The sequence below is a fragment of the Coccinella septempunctata genome, chromosome 6 (assembly GCF_907165205.1).
Source record: "Coccinella septempunctata chromosome 6, icCocSept1.1, whole genome shotgun sequence".
Taxonomy (NCBI): Eukaryota; Metazoa; Arthropoda; class Insecta; order Coleoptera; family Coccinellidae; genus Coccinella; species Coccinella septempunctata.
Window position 1 is genome coordinate 23877918 of NC_058194.1, and position 21878 is coordinate 23899795.

Here is a 21878-nt window from a genome sequence, read left to right on the forward strand (position 1 = left end):
TCGAATATATACTCGTATATAGGTACGGTTTAATAAGAGAAAGTGGAAATGGGGAAGCTACCAATCACTGTTGAATTACTTTTTCCTATTTGATAATGTGGAGAAAGTTGGGTAATAAGTAGATAAGTGTAACTCAGATTATAATATCGGATATAGATACTTTCGTTTTGAATGAAAAAAATTGTATATTGTGGTCCAGCTGCCTGTTTCAAAGTTCAATTGAATTGATGGATAAGCTAAGCCACTAGGTGTCACTATGGTTATTGTTGCCGTAAAAGTTCTGTAATTGATATTTGTACGTTGGTACTACATTTCCTGATATTATTATTATTTCGTAACATCTGAGTCCAGGTATAACTCAAACTTTCTACAAAAGCGTACAGCAAATTTGATGAAAAAAATTGATTTTTCTAGAAAATTCCGAAAATTTATTCCGATCACAAAATGGCATTGCGTACATGGAGCTCTTGAAGCTTAACAAATTCGCTTATGCTACTACCTTCACGTTTGAGGTGGGCTGGGTAGGCATCATCCATCTGGAGATGGAGTGACAATCTTATTAGACTTACATTTGTAAAGAGTAAACTTACAACATGGTACTTTGTGCCTGAAGTGATGATAACATCATAACTACACTTCTACCCTTGAAAGCTTATGGTCATTGCATTTGTTAAAATATAGTCGTCTAGCTATACTGCGGTTGATATAATGAAGCCTCAAGCCACAGCAGCCTGAAGATGACTGTAGTGGGGCTACATGATATCCATATCCATGGGTGCTACGCTTCAGTGGGTACTGAAGAACCCACGGAATCACCCATCCTGCTTTATAAGAAGTTCGTTCTTCATGTACGCGAAATTAAGTTGATAATCAAATACGATTAGTATCAATGAAACAGCCATAAATTTCTACATATATATTCGAATTATATAAATAATAATGAAAATCTGTTATACAACATTTATCAATCTTCAAATGGAAATAAATATAAAAATAATGGCGATATCTTTACATAACAAATCAAAGATTTTTTCTTAATATTAAACATTAAGCTGGAATAAGAAGAGCTATATAAAAATCTATATCAATAATGCCGAGATTGAAAAAACTTATTCGGAAATGGGTTATGAAATAAATGAAGTTAAAAGAGATAAGTATTGAAAATACTCGCGAAAACTCTACATGACTAAGCAGCGGATAACAACTGATTCTTGTTGAATTTTTTCATCAACCAAATTAATTTCACAAGGAAATACATCACGTGATACTGTGATGTGTTGTAGTTTTTGGGTTTCTGTTTGAAACAGGCCCTTTTAAAATAAATATTGTACTATAAATGATTAAGGATCCATCATCGTTCTTTCCAATTCAGCCAAATAGTTATTAATCACAGCATGGCATAACATCAATAATCTTCGTTCAGCAGAATACGATTCAACAAAAACTAGAGAGAGAGAGAGGGGGAGGGGGGAGAGCACCTCCTGGGATAAAGAAAACTTGAAATGTTCGGTATCCAGAAGTCTCTTATTTTCCAACTTTTACTGCCTTTATTATCCACATAAAAATATATATCCGGTGCAATAATTAATGAGTGATAGGAACTCTCATCTGTAGTTTCTGCAACATTTCACCAACCTTTCGAAACAACACAAGTGCAATCCCAAAAATAATTCAATGAGATCATAAATTGAATCTATACTGTACTTGATAATCGCTTATATTCGAAGTTATACAGCTAAAGATGCCAAAGAGTTATCTGAACTATTTGTTGGAGGTGTTTCCATAGAAGCTATTCGCTGTTGCAACGTATGTACCTAAAAAAAAAATCGTGAAAATCGGACTTGTTCAATATTTTCTTATGGTTTGGAGAATTCATCATTGAAACTTACCTGCGCCGTGTGTTTCTCAACCATTGTCAGCATTTGTTGCTCCATCTTTTTGAATTTAGCTTGATATCTCTTATTATTTCTATCTACTGTTTCAGCTAATACACTGTGAATATACAACAGAACGAGGTTAAGTCTGCTTACATGTACAATAAATTGTTTGTTACCTATTTGTTTGATTAAGATCATGAACTATTTCCCTCCCTTCCAACAATCTAGCTTCAGCGTTTTTCGTGACTTGTTCCAGAGTGGAAACCAACTCCTGCAATCTAACTTTAAGCCTAGCTTCTCTAGCTAGTGCTTGCATTAATTCGAATTCAACCCCTTGCGCATGTTCAGCATCGGAATATCCACGCTCCTACAACACGTTCAAAATAAATACTTCAATCCCACGATATTGTTGAAAAACGAACATTTACCCGATTTTGGGACGCTAAAGCTAACAGAGCCTCCGTATCCTTCAACTGGCCTTGAAGATTCTTCAAAGTTGCTGATTGAGCTCTCTGCTGACCCTCCACATATTTGAGTTTGAGTTGCATGGCACTTTTGTCTTTTTCCAAAGCGAAAATTTTTGAAACCAGCTCAGATTTTTCCTCCCTGAGTCCCATTAGTTCCTATAATAGGAAGATTTTGAAAAGGGAATGATGAAGATTTCAAGAATTTTGCTTACCTGTAACAGCACCGCCATTTCAAGGTCCATCTTTCTTGACTCCTGATTGTTCATCGGTTTGGCCGGTATATTTTCAACGTAAGTTGATTCCAGAGCAACAAATGTTCCCTGAATGTTACTCCTTTCTGCTTTAAGTCGAGATACGTGTTCCCTGAGTCTTGTCTCGTGATCAGACGTCCATAATTCACTGCAAGGAAAAAAATGTGGAAAATTTGCAGCTGCTCAACGATTGTAATACATTTACAACGGCCTATATAAATGCCAATTGCGCCGATGTATTGTAATGAGAAAATGGGTTTTCCAACCTATTCCCTCATTTTAGAATAATTATTTTAGTTTTCCTTTTTAAATAATTCTGTTTCGAATTAATTTCCGAGAAATCTTTTCGAATTTCCAATTCAGGATTCCGACATCGTTCGGAATTGTAAACATACCGCACCGTTTTTATTCCGTTTTTATTCCCTAAAAACGATGTCACACCGTATAAAACATCCTGAATTGGAAGATAACCGAGTTTTTTTGTTCGCTAGCACAGATAAGTCGAAATTAAGACGTTTTCATCGACGCAAAATTACCGAATTTCGACTGTCGGGCACATCTGATTTCCGCACCCCCCCTGTGGGTATAAAATCAGATGTTCCCCCGCAGGCCACTTCACTTACGATTTTCACTTGTGATTAGCTTACTGCCGCTTTGCGATTTTTCCGTATTTGACCACCGATTAGCCGCCGAGTATTTTTCTAGAACTCACAAATTTTGTTTTAGTTTTCTTTTCGGGAGAAATTTTAGAAGAAGTTTTTTTTTTAAGTTATTATATTTTTCTACTGTTCTTTCTACTCTCTTGTGAGTGCAAGTGGCCAAGCCAAAGGTAAGACGACACGCCGTTATTTGCTTTTATATTGGAACTTCAGCCTCCTTTCATCCCTTCCTAACCCGGGTTAAGTTCCACCCCTATTGCTAAAGCACCCCGCTGGCGTGGACACTCAGGGGGTGCGGAGGCACTTTGGAGTGGCGAACCCTCTTCCCTTCCCCGTTGTTTCGACGCTCACTTCGGTTGCTATCGAAGAACCCCGCTGGCGTGGACACTCAGGGGGCGAAGAGCGCAACTAGGGGTGAGCTGTTGTGAATCTGTGCCGTCTTTCATCCCCACACCTGGCTGAAGACCCGATATCTGTCCGTCAAGTGTACGTCTCAGGTTCTGGCTGGCGAACAAGTCCGTTAACCCCGTATAACGCTTGAGATCGGATCCCGTGCTATTCCGTCCGTCTTGTCCGTCTCTCGAATCACTGTAAAATTTAGTAGTAGTGCTATTTGTGTTCCCCTTTTCGACGAATAAAAGTTGTATACGTTGATTCTGCCTATCATTGTGCGTCGCTAACACCCTAGACACCAGGGAGCCCTGTCTCCGGCTAGTAGCTGCCAGGGTAGGTTTGCTATTCTCCCTTAAAGAATAGCTGGCGCTCGAGTCCGTCGAGGAAAACCCCGTTACAAAAATGGCGCAACGAGCAGGGACCGTTCAGAATCTACCAGGAAACAACTGCGGTGAGAGACACTAACCGGACAGTGAGTGAATTCCCGAAACAGTGAGTAAAACCTCAGAACAGTGAGTAACTATTCCTTGAACGGAAAACTGTGAAAAATAAACTTGAACTGTGTTTTATTCCCTGCCTTTCTGTATTGAACTGTTATACTGTGAATTGAATTGGACTATATTTTGAAAATTTTCCTACTGTTGAACCCCGTTGAAAATAATTTGTGATTATTCTTTTTGCCGATTACTGTATTGAGTTGTTGAACACTGAACTGTTATTCCGCCGTTATATCAGTGAAAATTATTTCCGATTTCTAATTGCATATTTCTGATTTATTGAATTGAACTGTTTTAATTTCACATTTAAGGTGAGCTAATTTCCGGACTTTGAAAAATTGAAAATTTATTGTCGCAATTGGTAAAATTTAATAGGTGTGATTTACCTATCGGTTCAATAGGGAATCACCTATTACCTGTTGATAACCTATCTACCTGTTTTCTATTTTCTTTTGACCTGTACTGTTGAAACCTACCGATTATTTCTGATTTTTCTGAAAACTGAAAGTCAATTATTGTGATTTATTTTCTGGCTATTGAACTTTGAAGACTTTTTGGAAATTTAACCTGTGCGTTTTGGTGCTATTCGAATTTCAGGAAATTTTTTCGGACTATACGAAGTGACTTGCGATTGTGTGCGGCATTTCGCGAATATTTTCGGACTTTAGTGGGACTGATTGAATTTTTTTTCTCGAGTAACGTTGGACTTTGAAAATTTTTGAAATTTTTTTTTGTGATACATCGGGACTTAGATTGTTTTTGGTGCGCCGAGACTTAGACTCTTTTCTGATACACCGGGACTTAGACTTAATTTTTGTTTGGGGTACACCGATACCCACTTTGAACTTAAGTGAATAGGTTGGCTAACGATTAACTTACCGGGTTGGACTTAGAACTTAAACGGATTGTGAAAGACATACCGAGTGTGAAATATTGGTGCGTTCTGAATCGGACTTAGTTAAATATAATATGTCGAACATGGATGTGAACCGGTTACTCAGTGATGAACTTACATTCGAATTACAACTGAGAGGACAATCGATACCCGGTACTGTGATGACTAAACGGAGTCTGCTACGACAAGTGCTTCAGTCTAATGAACCTCTACTACCCCCAACATCATTGAATCCCGCCTCCGAGATTGAGATCTGTCAAAATAAACTAACCGATTTGGTGGAATCCCTTCAGAACTTCAATCATAGTAATGCGGCTAACGAATTTTCGCGAATTTACACCAGATTAATACACATTCAAGGCAGGCTGAACTTTATTGTCACCACAGACACAACACAGTTACAATTGATTGAGCAAATGAAGGCGACTACAGATAAGGCGTTGGAGACACTGGAGGAGCTACGTAGGAAGAGTAATGCTGAACAGCCGCAGACATCCAACCGAGATCACAGGTCTCTTCTGGATGAGGAGGTGCCCAGTTCACCTGGGATGTCACCGATCCAACCGGAGAGGTTATCAAAGGTTGAGACATCACTTATCGACTTAGGAGATGGTGTCGATCCTCCTGCTGTAGTTAATGTCTCACGTACCGGTACACCTGTAAGAAATCCAACATTAGAACGGGTCATGAATGAGACAAGGCAGACATGTAGAGCATTACTACAACAATTACCAGCGATACCTCTCACACAGTCACAGGACTGTGGGACAACGACACCTGAGGGTCCGACACAAAGTAGATGGGTTAATTCCACACGAAGGGTGTCTTTTCCACACTTACCTGCACCGTGGATAAGTTCTGACCGGCCAATTATCACAACACCTGCCAGATCGGAACCGGAGTCTCGATCAACAGTACCAACTGTTCCGGTACACAAATGGAACATCTCCTTTGATGGCACTGGTAGTGTGACCGGATTTCTTGAAGAAGTGGAGAGACTGGCTGAATCCCGTAAAGTGTCCCTGGAACAAGTTTTCGAATCAGTGTATGAATTGCTGAGAAAGGATGCAAGGGATTGGTTCATTCCCCGGAGAGGTACTTTCGAGGATTGGGAGGATTTTAGCAACCAGCTAAAAGAAGCATTTCTGCCAGTTAATTACGAGGAGAATCTGTTGGAGGAAATAAAAAGGCGAACACAAGGCCCTGAAGAAAAGTTGCTTCTATATGTTACCCGGATGCAGAACTTATTCCAGAAACTCACCTATGCAAAACCATCCGAGGTGGAGCAGATCCGGCTTATCCGACAGAGGTTGATCCCGCCCTTACAACAAGCCTTGGCCTTCCAGGAGACCAAGACTTATGATGAACTTCTCCGTAAGGGAAAAGTTTTCGAACTGGTCCAGTGGCAGATGAGCCAGTACACCCGGCCACCCTCCAAACCAGGTTTCGTGGAAGAACCTCACCTGACGTACAGTCCCCGTCAACTGAGCCGATACCAAGCGAGCTTTTCTATGGATACCGGAGAACAGGTTCGCCAAACAACTGATCACAGGGAATCGGTCCCGCCGTCACCAGCCAACCAGACACGACTTTCTCCGCCGAGGGAAAGCCGTCCAGAGCCACCCAAGTCCAGAGAGTCAATAGCCCAGCGACAGGAATCACACCGTACGACTTCTGGAGACAGGTCCGAAGGTCGATCCAGACCTGCAACACCGCCACCCCGCCGTCCAGCCGAAAATAGCCCCGCTGACCGGACTGAACCACCATCAGGGAGGAGAGTGTCCTTCCAGACACAATGTTTCCGATGTGGTGGATATGGCCACATGCGTCGAGAATGTCGCGGGCCACCGAAGGTCTTCTGTTCCCGATGCCAGAGGGAAAACATTCTCTCACGAGACTGTCCGTGTTCGGGAAACTGAAGGGGAGATTGGAGGCGGAGTCGACCACATCTCCCGGAATCTTGACTCCACTGGCACCGACTACCTGTAATGATAACCGTCCGTTAGTAGAGGTCAGAATAGCCGGCAAACACTTCCGAGCACTGATAGATACCGGAGCGACCAGGAGTTTCTGCAGTCAGGCCGTATCCGATCAGTGTGAAAGTAAAGGAATCACAGGACAAACAATGCACAACAGTTTCGCCGTAATAGCGAACGGACAAACCACCGTCACACCGAAACTGTACACCACCACCGTGCAAATTTCCGATTACACACTGCCTGATTTGAAATTCTTACTGGTACCAAACTTACCGGTTGACATTATTCTGGGGATGGATGTTCTGTCGACTTTCAAGTTTTCCGTAAATCTCAGTACCGCCGAGTGCTTTCTGGAAGGCCGTCTGATCTCGAAACCGATGACTCCTGTCGAAACCACCGCAGAGGTTCACACCGTCGAAGAACACCTGTTGGAGTTGACGGAGTCTCAGAAACAGGAGCTGGAGGAATTTCTGAAAGAAGAATTAAAGAAGTTTGAAGACCTATATGGTACAACCGACCTGATTGAACATAAGATCAAACTGAAACCGGGCACCGAACCGATCAAACAACGATACCGACCGCTAAACCCGAAAATGCAGGAGATCTTCAATCAGGAAGTAGACCGTATGCTGGCTGAGGGAGTGATTGAACCCTCCAAGTCACCGTGGAGTTCACCGGTAGTGTTGGTCAGGAAGAAAGACGGAAAATACCGTTTTTGCATCGACTTCCGTGCCGTCAACCAAGTGTCTGTAAAAGATGCATACCCGTTGCCGTATATTTCTGGGATTCTGGATAAACTGCGTAAGGCCAAGTACATTTCCACACTGGATCTGAAACAAGGATACTGGCAGATACCGTTAGCAAAGGAAAGCCGTCCGATTACTGCCTTCACAGTTCCAGGAAGGGGATTGTTCCAGTTCACCGTCATGCCGTTTGGTCTTCACGCTAGTCCAGCCACATTCCAGAGATTCTTAGACACCGTTATTGGCCCAGAAATGGAACCGGAGGCGTTCGCTTACCTGGACGACATAGTTGTCCTGGGGGAAACTTTCGAGGAACACCTGGAGAACTTAAGAGAAGTATTCCGGCGGTTGAGAGAAGCCAATCTTCGTCTCAATCCCGAAAAGTGTGACTTTGTGCGAAAATCCCTAAAATACCTAGGACATGTCGTTACCTCCGAAGGAATCCGTACCGACCCGGATAAAGTTTCCTCTATCGTAGCATTCCCAGCGCCGAAAACTATCCGTGAATTGCGCCGTTTTCTGGGAGTTGCTAGCTGGTACCGCCGTTTTATAGAGAACTTTTCCGATGTCGTTGCACCGTTGACTCACCTGTTAAAGAAGAAACCACGTTGGAAGTGGGGTGAGGAACAACAAAAAGCGTTCGACCTCCTGAAACAAAAGCTGACCGAATCACCTATACTGGCCTGTCCGGATTTCAATCAACCGTTCGTCCTGCAAACAGACGCCAGTGACGTAGGCCTTGGAGGAGCCCTGACCCAAGTTCTTGATGGAGAGGAAAGGGTGATCGCCTATGTCAGCCGTACCTTGAACACCGCCGAAAGAAATTACTCTGTGTCCGAAAAGGAATGTCTCGCCATTGTTTTCTCAATAGAGAAACTGCGACCATACCTGGAAGGATTTCATTTCACCGTAATTTCCGACCACATGAGTCTGAAATGGCTGAATTCCATCAAGTCACCGTCCGGAAGAATTGCTCGATGGGCCGTTTTCCTTCAGCAATTCGACTTTGAAGTCCAATACCGGAAAGGTGCCCTGAACAAAGTCGCCGACAGTCTGTCCCGAAACCCGTTACCGTCTGTAGATTCCGTATGCCTGGCCGACGTCGAAGTTCGCTGCAGTTGGTACAACAAAAAGCTCCAAGAGGTACAAAGAGACCCAGAAGATTTCCCGGACTTCGCCGTTGAGGATGGGAAACTGTATCGTCACTTCTGGGACTCTTCCGACTTTACTGAAGTTGGATCCGGACAACCATGGAAGCTCTGTGTACCCACCGAACAACGACTGGAGGTCCTGAAAGAAAATCACGATTCGGAATTAGCTGGTCACCTGGGAATCTCCAAAACCATCTCTCGGCTAGCCCGGAATTATTACTGGCCAGGGATGTTCAGAGATGTCGCAAAATACGTAAGAAACTGCCCATCCTGTCAAAGGTACAAGGTACCACAACAGAAAACGCCTGGAAAAATGCAACCACATAGAATGACTGATGCACCGTTCCAAGAGGTCTGTACAGATGTGGTTGGGCCACTTCCCCGTTCCAAGAAGGGAAATTCTTACGTAGTGGTGATGCAGGACCGTTTCACGAAATGGGTTGAATGCCGTCCGTTGCGGAAAGCCACCGCCAAAACCGTTTATTCAGCCCTGTACGAACAAGTTATACTCCGATATGGCTGTCCGAAGCTGGTGATATCTGACAATGGGGTACAGTATGACAGTAGACTGTTCAAAAACAGTCTCCGAGAGCTGAACATTGCTCACCGTTTCACCCCTCCGTATACACCACAGTGCAACGCCGTAGAACGAGCCAATCGTACGTTGAAAACTATGATAGGTCAGTTCTGTGAAGCCGACCACCGTACATGGGATGAGAAATTAGGTGAACTAACTTTCGCCCTGAATACCGCAAAACAAGAATCTACAGGGTTCACACCGGCATTCCTGAACTATGGAAGGGAATTAACAGTTCCAAAGGCAATCTACTCGTCAAACACCCAAGACGAAGACCCCGAGGAGACAAACAGAAGCCCAGAAGAAAGTAGAGTAAATCTTACTCACCGTACAGAACAAATCCGTCATCTTCAGGAGGCCTATGAGTTTGTCAATACCAGGTTGTACCGTGCATTCGAGCAGCAAGCTCACCATTACAACCTCCGTCGAAGAGAAGTTCGTTTTTATGTCGGTGATAGAGTTCTGCGCCGTGCTAATCCGCTGTCGTCCGCCGTGGATAGCTTTGCAGCCAAGTTGGCTCCGAAGTTCTCTGGTCCGTATACCGTTGTGAAAGTGATTTCACCCGTTGTTTATGACCTGAAAGATGACAGTGGTAAGAAAATCACCAATATTCATGTAAAGGATTTAAAACCGTTTCATCCGTCAGATTGTTAGTGAGTATACCGTATATAACCGTTTAGAATATCTACCAAACTCACCATTTGGTCCCGTTAATGACCGTAATCAAAATAAACAGTACCGTTATATTACTGATCACCGATAATAAATGAGATACATCTGTTCTGTCCGTCTCTATTTCACCCCTTTATTACCGTTAAAAATAATATTCATCACTGTAAATAGGTTAGTAATGGGGTACTACCCCTGCTTTCACCGAATAAGTGCCCAGGTGAGTGAAATAGAGCCTTATACTTGTATCTCCTTATTAACTGACAAAATGTACTTACCTATATTTCCGCGATTCCACCATAACCGCTAGATCTAACCTGGTCTGCCAGTGTTGGAAGATTCTGTTCCGTACAGTTTTGTTTGTTCTGAGCAGCTTTATTGCCACCAAACAGGACCGTCTGACTGTCATCCGGTGGGTAAGTGGTATCCCACACACCTACAACAGAAAATTCCGTTAATTCAATGGAAAAACAGGAACCGTAACAGTTAATTCAATTTTTCTGTATTATTTGTGAGACCGATAATAACAAGTGAGATACACCCGTCCTGTTTGTCTCTGTTTCACCCCTGTGACACTGTTAAATACAATAACCGAATAGAAAATAGCAATAGAAGGCTGACACCGCTTACACCGATATTACAAACTGGCCTGAACGGTAAGTGAAATAGAACAGTATATTTGTATCTCCTTATTAACATTACCGACCGTACTTACCGTCTCTTCCGAAATTTCACCGTACACCCTGTCATCCCTCTGCTCCAGGATATCAATATACTAAATGCTTTTCTCTCATTTTTATGCAACCTACAACTGCTGCTGACTCCAACACTATTGGGGAATTGCACCACCGTCACATGGGGAGCCAACGACGCTGTCTGGTATTCCAAACTACCCTGGTTCGATGATATTGGTAACTGTTAACCCCCATGACATGTGCCCGGAGCCGGCTTTGCGAAGTCCACCCTAAAATGGTTCAGAAATAACACAACGAATGACAAATCGAAATGGTACTCACTTTGAAGATTCCGTCCTGCACTGTTTCCACTATTTTCCGGCATTTCCTTCACCGATGGAAATGGAAATCGAAGTTTGGAACCACCCAGCGAAGTTTGACAATTCAACTTTGGAGGTTAGCTGATAGAACATAGAGCTTCGACAGCACCATTGAAGCGGACATACGTCAACGCGGACCATAGAGTGGGAGTAACCGAGATAGCATTAGCCACCTGGAGTAGATTAGGTGAACTTGTTAATTGTAAATCCGATCTCAATCGTCTTGCCGTGAATAGTCAAACCGTTAACCGGACTTAGTAGATTTCACCGTGAAAAATTTAATCCCCTATTTCATCGTGGATTCAATTTTTCAACCGGAGACGAGGGGATGTAATGAGAAAATGGGTTTTCCAACCTATTCCCTCATTTTAGAATAATTATTTTAGTTTTCCTTTTTAAATAATTCTGTTTCGAATTAATTTCCGAGAAATCTTTTCGAATTTCCAATTCAGGATTCCGACATCGTTCGGAATTGTAAACATACCGCACCGTTTTTATTCCGTTTTTATTCCCTAAAAACGATGTCACACCGTATAAAACATCCTGAATTGGAAGATAACCGAGTTTTTTTGTTCGCTAGCACAGATAAGTCGAAATTAAGACGTTTTCATCGACGCAAAATTACCGAATTTCGACTGTCGGGCACATCTGATTTCCGCACCCCCCCTGTGGGTATAAAATCAGATGTTCCCCCGCAGGCCACTTCACTTACGATTTTCACTTGTGATTAGCTTACTGCCGCTTTGCGATTTTTCCGTATTTGACCACCGATTAGCCGCCGAGTATTTTTCTAGAACTCACAAATTTTGTTTTAGTTTTCTTTTCGGGAGAAATTTTAGAAGAAGTTTTTTTTTTAAGTTATTATATTTTTCTACTGTTCTTTCTACTCTCTTGTGAGTGCAAGTGGCCAAGCCAAAGGTAAGACGACACGCCGTTATTTGCTTTTATATTGGAACTTCAGCCTCCTTTCATCCCTTCCTAACCCGGGTTAAGTTCCACCCCTATTGCTAAAGCACCCCGCTGGCGTGGACACTCAGGGGGTGCGGAGGCACTTTGGAGTGGCGAACCCTCTTCCCTTCCCCGTTGTTTCGACGCTCACTTCGGTTGCTATCGAAGAACCCCGCTGGCGTGGACACTCAGGGGGCGAAGAGCGCAACTAGGGGTGAGCTGTTGTGAATCTGTGCCGTCTTTCATCCCCACACCTGGCTGAAGACCCGATATCTGTCCGTCAAGTGTACGTCTCAGGTTCTGGCTGGCGAACAAGTCCGTTAACCCCGTATAACGCTTGAGATCGGATCCCGTGCTATTCCGTCCGTCTTGTCCGTCTCTCGAATCACTGTAAAATTTAGTAGTAGTGCTATTTGTGTTCCCCTTTTCGACGAATAAAAGTTGTATACGTTGATTCTGCCTATCATTGTGCGTCGCTAACACCCTAGACACCAGGGAGCCCTGTCTCCGGCTAGTAGCTGCCAGGGTAGGTTTGCTATTCTCCCTTAAAGAATAGCTGGCGCTCGAGTCCGTCGAGGAAAACCCCGTTACAGTATCTTTATAAATATTCAATTGAAGCAAATATTGAGAAATCTTGTTGAACTAGTTTATCAAAAAGGAAGCAGTATTCTTGTTTTGTGAGTTTGCTGGAAGACCAGCTACTGTCTCAATTCACACGTGGGGGTGCTTCAGAATAATACCACTTACTTATCCATTTTAGATCCATCATAAACGTGATTCTGCCAAGGCGACAGCAGCATATCAGATGACACCTCGTAAGAATCGAGGTAAGAAAGAAGTTGTTTGGCAACAGTTTCTGCAGCACTTCTGTTCTGGATGGATTCGGCGTTACCTTCGTTTAATGCTAATTCAGTCTCAAGTAGAGCCAACAGTACGTCGTAGGCTTCTATGGCACGATCGGTCACTCCTAACGCTAAACGTAATGCTACAGCATTAGACTCGTATTTACCACATAACAAGGCCAATCTGGGAAGAAGAAGAAATATAATTGTCTACGTACTCATGGTCCAATAAAAATCGTGAACTCATGCCACATCTACATTTTCAATGCGTCTTATGAATGTTGTATAGGATAGTAGGCAAACAAATTAAATTACACATGACGCTCAAAATGATCAAAGGCTTATTGGAAAAGCCCAATATGGCTGACAAAAATTGGGCGAACGGATGAATAGATTCCCTTACGTACCTATCACAATGAGCTTTCGTTTCTGACAACGTGAGCACCAGAACGTTATTCTGCGCCCTGGCATGTTCTAACTTCGTGTAGAGCTGTCTTAATTCTATATCGACCGCTGTCTTTTCATTTTGCGTATCACAATGGCGGAGTATGTCTCCAACGATATGTTCAGCTACTGCAGTCGTCAGTTCTGAGTTAGCCACCTCTGACGAATTTGGATCCTTGATTCCATTCGCGCTTCTTTTCAGCTTCACCCTTTCAGCCACTTTTGAAACGGGCGTTGACACCGTGGAGTTCTGCTTGTTCTTATGAATTGGAACTGTAAAAGAGACAGAAATGATTTTTTTTTTAACATAATAAGATGAACAAAATTTTAACTGGGAGAATAAAACCTTCTATTCATTGAGGTGTGAATGAAGTTTAATACTGTGAGATCTAAGACATATCTGGATCTTAGCAAAACTATGCCAAACTTTCTTACTGGATTCTTTACAGGGCACTGTCAACTCAGGGAGCACCTAATAAGGATGCGCTAGCAGAAACAGATGAGTGTAGATTCTGTGGTTAGGAGAATGAAACTTCAGATCACCTGGTGCCTTGCTAACCTCCATGAAGCCATACTGGAGTTCATTTAAAACCCAATTTCAACAGAAGAAGATTCGGCAAATCATCCCACAATAACAAGAACTTTAAGAGTTGAAGAATATATTGTAACGCCACTCGACCACACGTGGCAGAGCATTGAGTATTGAGGGTTTACTCAATGGTAAAGTCATGCCATGTCGGAGTGCATGATGACAATGATGAATCGAATCGTTGTCGTACTAATTGTGTAGAAATTCATCATTGGTAATGTTTTGTATCTTTAAGGCAATAAGCCCATCATGACAACTTACCGATATTGCTAAATTTGATATCGATCCTGGGGGAGGACTCCTGAAAGGATTTGCAGTCCACCTCGATGTGAGATTCCGGCGAATCCAGGTTCTTGCTCGCGTTCGTCATCTCCTCTATAATCTCATCTTTGGCGATGGCATATTGGGCAAGTTTGTACTGTGCATCTTGAAGTTGACATTTCAGACGGTTTATTTCCTGCTTGAGCGGCTCAACATCCGGCGATGGCGTGGATTCGTTCTGTTCGTTATTGGAGGAGTTAAGTTTTGGCTCGGGAAGTTCCGACGGGCTATCAGCTAGCTGGAAGCGGAGGATGCCAGGCCGTTAAAAAGAACCTTTTTTATTATTATCCCGATACTCACATGTATCCTGTTATCTAGGTCGGACGAATCCGGCTCTAGGGGCTCCAATTCGCTCACCTCTAGAGGGCAGGTGACTGACTCGTCGTGGACGCTCGTACAGGTCTCTAAAAAGAAAAAAATGGGGCTGAATAATAGAATAAATCGATAGGTTGTTCGGCGGGATTGTAAAAAGTGTACAGGATACTCCTGTTGTTTTTATTCGTAAAAAAGAAGAGGAATAGACTCTGTTACGAGATTGAATTCGTAACTTAAGTATTGGCGCACTGGTTTTTGTTTTTTGTACTGATATCATCATGGCTGAAGGCAGAAAAAGAGGAGCCGAATTTCCTGCTAATGACAAAGTTCATTGAATGGAAACACCATACGATTCTTAAGTCAGATAAGAATCGCAGCTTATTCTCTACATTTGCATTTATTTCGGATGCATCCCCCCTTTGTTAATCCCACACTCATTAACAAGTTTTAACGAGCATATACATACCTGATATTTCATCTTCCTCAGCAATTGCCAGTGTTCTTTGATGGTGGAGTTTTCGAGTCAGTTCAGCAATTACCGAATGCAATTCAGTTAGCTGTTCCTCATACCTCTGAGCCTGTTCGTCCAATTGTTGTTGAAGACGTTCCTGTAATGAACACAAAAGTTTAGATTACCTACTTATAATTGTGATTGTCAGAAACTTCACATGTGGATTTATTGACAATACAGTGGCCCAAAGCAATTTTATCTCTGCAAAAACTGCTTTAGGATTCTGATTTTTTTTGTTTTTTATGGATTATTCAATGAATTTTAGTTCTTTTATCAATATTATCTGATTATATACTCTGTTGTCATTTACCCCAACTTTGTTGGTTTGTTGACACAAATTCTAGGAGCATGATAAAATATATCTTACATTATATTCGTTGAGTATAATAACCATTTGAAGCAGGGCTGGATAGACTAATACACTCCCCTAGACTATTAATAGTTTGGCCCTCCATTATTTGCATTAAGTGAATGATTAGAGTAACCATTCGAATTTTTACAGAAGTTGCCTTTTGCAAACTTCTACAATATTAACTCGAAATCACTGAAACCTCTACACAAGAAAAATGTACTTGGTTCACAATAATGAACCTAGATTGAATAAATTCATGAATTGTACCTTTTAACTGACTAACACTGAAATTAATCTATATCTCTTCAATTCTCTTGGCAATACAAATTTTTGTGTTGAGGAAAATAAAAAACAACGGTTTACACTTTACCAATAACTGAATATGAAATTAATCAATAGAATGATATTTTTAATATCATTATTGGGTAACAAGAAAAACTTTTAACCACTGAAAATATTTCTTCTAGATCATGGGAAAAATAAGAGATTTCAATAATTTTATAATTTTTTTGAGTGCGTACTAATTTTTGTTTATAAAAATTTTTTGCTTTGTAATTTTGCATCACTTTCCCTAAAAGAATGACTTCACTAGTCCTCTTTCCCCATGAAAATTGTTTCAGAATTTCTCCTGTGGATTCTAACATATTGGACAATTTGTATTTCAATAGTCACGTTAGAATTGCCATACAAATTAAATCATTACAAGCAGGAACTTTCGGTGTCAGATGACAATTATTAATAATAATTAATAATACTTTCTTCAGATGCTTCTTTTTTCTTTGCTCAATAGTCCCCGTGTCACAAAAAGCAAACTGGTCAACAGAAAGAAGAATTTTGAATGGCTACGAGAAGAATAATCCAATCTTTCCCTATGTTCGGTCATATTGCTAGGGTAATTATTCCATTTAGCAATTTGCATCGCAGCAGCGTCACAACGAAAACCAATTTATTGCTCAATCGTTACATTGCTATCCGCATCCAATGATATAGGTTGGGTTGGGGCAGGGTTCTAGGTCATCAGATGGAAAAATCGATTTCCATAGGTCAGGGTTGAATCCGGAGGCGATTTTAGGGGATGCGGTCTACACAATATCTCTTAACCGTGGTAATTGAAGAATCTGAAGGTATTATTCCATGAGGGAATTTTATATAAATTCGTGTTTCCGGTGGGATTCTATAATTGTGCAGAGGTTAGGAAACAATTCATTTTCCCTCAAGTATCCTGGCTTTTCGAAATTTTGAATAGGATTTTAAAATGTATAATACCACCCATAAATTACAAATTAGGACCTCTTAAATATAGGTAACAGTACATTTATGGGAAATTTATAGCCACAATAAATACACTTATAGCTTATAGCCCCAATTGAACAGGGACCACTAAGCTTTCATCAGTATTTTAGGAAAATTTGCTTCAAGATGTTTATTTTGATCAGATACCAGAGTATGTTCAGTTGATATTCTTACTGTTTTTTTTTTCAGAAAGGAATGAAAGATGACAAAAGACCTGAGTAATGAATTTCTTTATATTTTCATCAACGATTCGTTTCTTTTTATGGAGGAACAGACCAAAAATTCGAGGAGGATCTCATTCTCATCGTTTCCTTTGATCCTGAAACGTTCTACCGAAACCGAATGGAAATTATAGTAGACCAACCTAACAAGTTTGAGGTTTAATGGCCCACAATTTTCCATTATCAACCAATAAGAATAAATCAGAATTAACTACTTTGAAGTTTGGACCACTCTGACTGCATCCTACATTGGACAACAATATCATGACTACAAAAATGAAATACGAGTGAAATTTTTGAGTGAATTTAAGGCAGAATGGGAAAATGCGAGCAATAAGGGTGTAACGGGGAAAAGTTTCATCGAAAATATATGTCCTTTTTATTCCTTTCTCCTTTATAACCAATATACATCCCCATTTTCATGAGAGATGATGGAATGGCAATCTATTTTCTGTATTTTCGAAGTTATATACGCAGGTGAATTGAATTCAGTTCGCTCAACATGTACCCATTGTAGAGACTCTGTGTTTTTAGTTAGAGGAAAAGAGAAGTTATTCTATTTTATAAGAAGCGAGTCCTCTGTAAACAAGTAAGATCAAAGCAGACGAAAAGCATGCTCACGTATGAGCCTCAGCCCAAGAAACCATGGAATTTCATTCACGTAATTCTCATATAAATTGATCTCGAACTATGCTGACATTGTATTTGGGCTACTTTTTAAAATTAATAACGAAGTCGTGATGATTAATTTCATATGGACATAAACATCTAAAGATTATTGTATGTATAATTTTATACCTATATTGATTTCAAGATTTCCGAAATGATCTTATGGTTAATGGTTTTTTACTAGCATTCGCATAAAATTTTACTGATACAGGGTCCGGCAAAAAAACCTCCCTGATTTCAATAGGCATTTGCAAAAAGAATAAGAAACATACAGAGCAATTACTTATATTTGTGAATAGCCTATATGATGCCATTTTACATCACTTACTACACTTTACTTGGTTTTGAAAATTATGTCTGACAGTTCCACATAAGTGGAAGTGGGCTTCATCAGAAGAAAAACAGACAAACAGGGTCAGCAGTTAAAAGAAAACCAACTGGCCGACCTCATACTGCAATAACACCGGAGAATGTGGCGCGAGTGAGAACATCCATCCAACAGTCTCCAAAGCGTTCAGCGGTTAAACATGCAGCTGCCCTGGGATTGTCAGAAAGGAGTGTAAGGAGAATTCTGCATAAAGAACTTCATCTGCATCCCTACAAAATAATGGTTGCACATAGGTTGTCTGAAGAAGATTATGCAACTCGCACGGCTGCATGTGATGACATTTTGCAAAACATTCCCCCAGATGCTGTGTTCATTTCTTCTGATGAAGCCAACTTCCACTTATGTGGAACTGTCAGACATAATTTTCAAAACCAAGTAAAGTGTACTAAGTGATGTAAAATGGCATCATATAGGCTATTCACAAATATAAGTAATTGTTCTGTATGTTTCTTATACTTTTTGCAAATGCCTATTGAAATCAGGGAGGTTTTTTTGCCGGACCCTGTACTTAATGAATCAGTGAAGAAGTAATCCTAAGCCAAAATACACAAAAATTTTATGTCTGTTGATTTTGGTTAGATAAGATTGTTCATATCGAATAACTCAAGAAGGAAAGAATGTTTTGAAATATCTCAAGCCCACAAGAATATATTATGAGGTGCTTTTGAGCTTCTTGGAGTATTGTAATTTTTTTCTGAACGAAAATTAAATCTACTTAGAAATGTGGACACGGATCTTTCAAACTGAATCGTTTCAAAATATGGAGGAATTTATAAGGCATTTATATATGATATGAAAACATAAAGCAACATAATAATATGTCAAAAAATAACCTGGATTTTCACCATCTCTAGTTTGAACTTATTTCCTCCACGGATTCCTCAAACGAGCAAACTTAAATTCTGATCAAATTAGGATCACACTGAGTGATGGATGGTTCTCAAGAGATGTTGCAGATTTCGCCAAGCGTGGGCTATCCAAACGATAATAAATCCAGATAAAGAAGAACTGACTCAAGCCAGCGTTGCCAAAGAGATTTTCCAACGAACTGATTCATAAATTACGAGGAGTAATTCCGATAGTAAGACGACATTGTTGTAGTTCTAACACTGCTGTTATGGTGGAAATAGATAGACACTGATTAGAAGGTATTGAAACAGAGAAGAGTATGAACGAAGGGGTTATGAGAATAATGAACAGAGGCACATTTCCATATGAACTCGTAGAAGCGTTTTGTTGTTTTGCTTCCATCCTCCTTCTTGCTTTGTAGGAGGTTTTAGTTTACTCAGTTGTAGTCTTTGATTCGAAAACTAAACCGTCTCTCTAGATTCATCGTGATACCTACTTCATTTTCAACATTATCTTCACATCTCATTTATACATCTTATGGGTCGAGATATTGTTGATTGGTACAAAGTTATGTCTCAGGAAATTGTGTAACTTCGAGAATATTTCCTGAAAAAGGCTGCTTCATCAGAACTTCATCGAGTAGCTTGTTAAGCTGATAATTCTACCCCGTTAAAGCTGCAAGGATCATTAGAAATCGCCGAACACTCTACTCTGCAGAAAGCAAATAGTAAGTAAATATACTGCTACAGAAGAGTTAGGGATATCGTATTCAATCGTTTTTAAAAGTATGTAATCTTAGAGAAAATCGCTGTAAAATCATTTAAAACTCAATAACAACTTGAATCGATCCAATAAAAATCAGTATGAGACATTTCTTCAATCTGGTCGCCTTTTTTCTGAAGTTTGGCTCTTTGCATATGCTTCATGAATGTTCTTATTTTGAAATGAAGTCAGTTTATCAACGGCTTCGATTTGAAACTAATTTTCTGAAAATGCCAAGACGTAAATTAACAAACGCTGGGGCTAATAGGGCTATCCGGAATGCTACAGGGCTGGACTAACACAGGTTTTTGTAGCGGAAAGGCTCCAAGTCAGCCACATTGTGATATCTCGACTTTGGAATAGGTTCAGGGAGACAGGTTCCGTGTTGGAAAGACCAGGGCTTGGTGGGCGACGAAAAACAACACCTGCTGAGGATCGTTTCATCACCGTTTCGGCGATCTACGTGTAGAATGCTACGGAATACTCTTCAAAATGCAGATGGGGTCCAAGTTTCCATCAAAACCATCAGACGACGTTTGGGAGAGGTGAATCTAGGTTCTAGACGTCCATTAAGGGGAGTTCCATTAACACGTGACCATAAGCGTCAAAGACTGGAATGGACAAAGCAACATATCAATTGGAACGATCAATGGCGTAGTGTCCTTTTCACTGATGAATCCAGATATGGACGATTTTCAGATTTTCGAAGAATAAGGGAATGGACAATCCCATGCATACCCCGTAATCGTCGCTATGTCCAAGAAGTCCATCCATTCCGAGGGGGTAGTGTTATGGTATGGGCCGGGATATGTTTCAACGGGCGCATAGATCTACACATTTTTTCTGGGAATATGACCGCCTTACACTATAGGGAGCATGTCATTGACAATGTTTTGCCAAATTGTCACGCTGCTATTGATGGAACTTTTCAATTTCTAGACGATAACGCTAGACCGCACAGTGCAGCCATAGTTGAGAATGCACGCGAGGACCTTGGTATTCCACATTTACCAATACCTCCGCACTCACCAGATTTGAATTGCATAATCATCAACCTACCCCAGAATCCTTAAATGATCTGAGAGAGCTTCTGCCCCGTTTATGGAACCAAATTCCTCAAGGAAAGTTCAACAACCTCGTGTGTAGTATGCAAAGAAGATGTCAAGCTGTTATTGATGCCCGTGGAGGCCATACATTGTATTGATAGTCTTCAAAATGCTTGAATTCTTTGGGAATAAAATTACGTTATTTTACTCGATTTTTCTGTATACGCTGACGCTGCAGACCTACAGGCTGAAATTAATTTGCAACTTGAAATCATATTAATATGAATTTTCATCACAAAAATCTTATTATTACTATATTTTTTTGCAATTTGAGTCAATATCCCTAACTCATGTGGAGCTGTTTAATTGATTTAACAAATTTTTATTACCCAAAAAACTAACAATATCTAAAAGGATTCCTGAAAACTTGTTTTTAGCTACGTTCATAATATTTTTCAACGAAGGTGATATTGAGGGAATACTTCCACATATAATGGTGAGATTTGTACGATAATAAACAATCCAACAGTCGATTCAGGAGAACATATTGGATGCTTCGGTGAAAATATTGCGCTGGCATTTGTCCAGCAGAGTTTTATATAGGCTATGCCTTTCTATTGTAACAGCATCGAACATGAACCATGAAAAATATTTTCAATAATCGTCAGATTCACATTATCGCTCATACGTAGTTCAATCAATACCTGAATCACATTGGCAATTTACCTTGTCTAACAACCAGAGAACAATCCCGCAAAGTATAAACAGTCCCAATTCATCAGATTAGAAAATGGATCAAATGGATGTTTTTGTAAAACTTTTTGAGATATTACATATTATGCTCTACTATTGTATAGCCGATAGCGTATATTCCTGTTTGGAATATAATATTTTCAATAATATTACTTTATATTAAAATGTGATAGTAGCAAGCTACTCCACTAACCAATCATCCATTATAACATGATAGACAACCTGCACTTATTAAATTTTCGTTAGAACTTCGAAGTAATGTCTTCTGGTGGTGTTTCCTCGACCGAATTTATGAAACTGCTCTAGGGAAGATTCGGTTCACGAGGGGGAACTTTAAACGGCCAATTTCATACCGAAAAGTCA

At 40.6% G+C, this 21878-nt stretch overlaps 1 protein-coding gene and 1 long non-coding RNA gene across 6 annotated transcripts in view; both read right to left on the bottom strand.

Moving 5' to 3' along the window:
- Window positions 1–901: 901 nt before the first annotated feature.
- LOC123314879 (colorectal mutant cancer protein) overlaps window positions 902–21878 on the bottom strand; it is a 49940-nt gene continuing 28963 nt past the window's right edge. For 4 of the 5 annotated variants that reach the window (XM_044900277.1, XM_044900281.1, XM_044900280.1 and 1 more), the window contains exons 4-13: window positions 15138–15279; window positions 14657–14760; window positions 14297–14594; window positions 13410–13719; window positions 12908–13186; window positions 2557–2743; window positions 2300–2500; window positions 2054–2244; window positions 1890–1992; window positions 902–1814 (exon numbers count right to left, since the gene is read on the bottom strand). In XM_044900277.1, the coding sequence (XP_044756212.1) occupies window positions 1728–1814; window positions 1890–1992; window positions 2054–2244; window positions 2300–2500; window positions 2557–2743; window positions 12908–13186; window positions 13410–13719; window positions 14297–14594; window positions 14657–14760; window positions 15138–15279 (1902 nt within the window). In that variant the 3' untranslated portion in view covers window positions 902–1727. The remainder of the gene's footprint in view (window positions 1815–1889; window positions 1993–2053; window positions 2245–2299; window positions 2501–2556; window positions 2744–12907; window positions 13187–13409; window positions 13720–14296; window positions 14595–14656; window positions 14761–15137; window positions 15280–21878) is intronic. The other variant, XM_044900278.1, reaches the window with a different exon arrangement.
- On the bottom strand, window positions 10022–11445 carry LOC123314883. Its single transcript, XR_006537877.1, has 4 exons — window positions 11175–11445; window positions 10874–11122; window positions 10437–10594; window positions 10022–10065 (listed from the first exon to the last, which is right to left on the bottom strand). It is a non-coding gene; the product is annotated as an uncharacterized LOC123314883 (long non-coding RNA).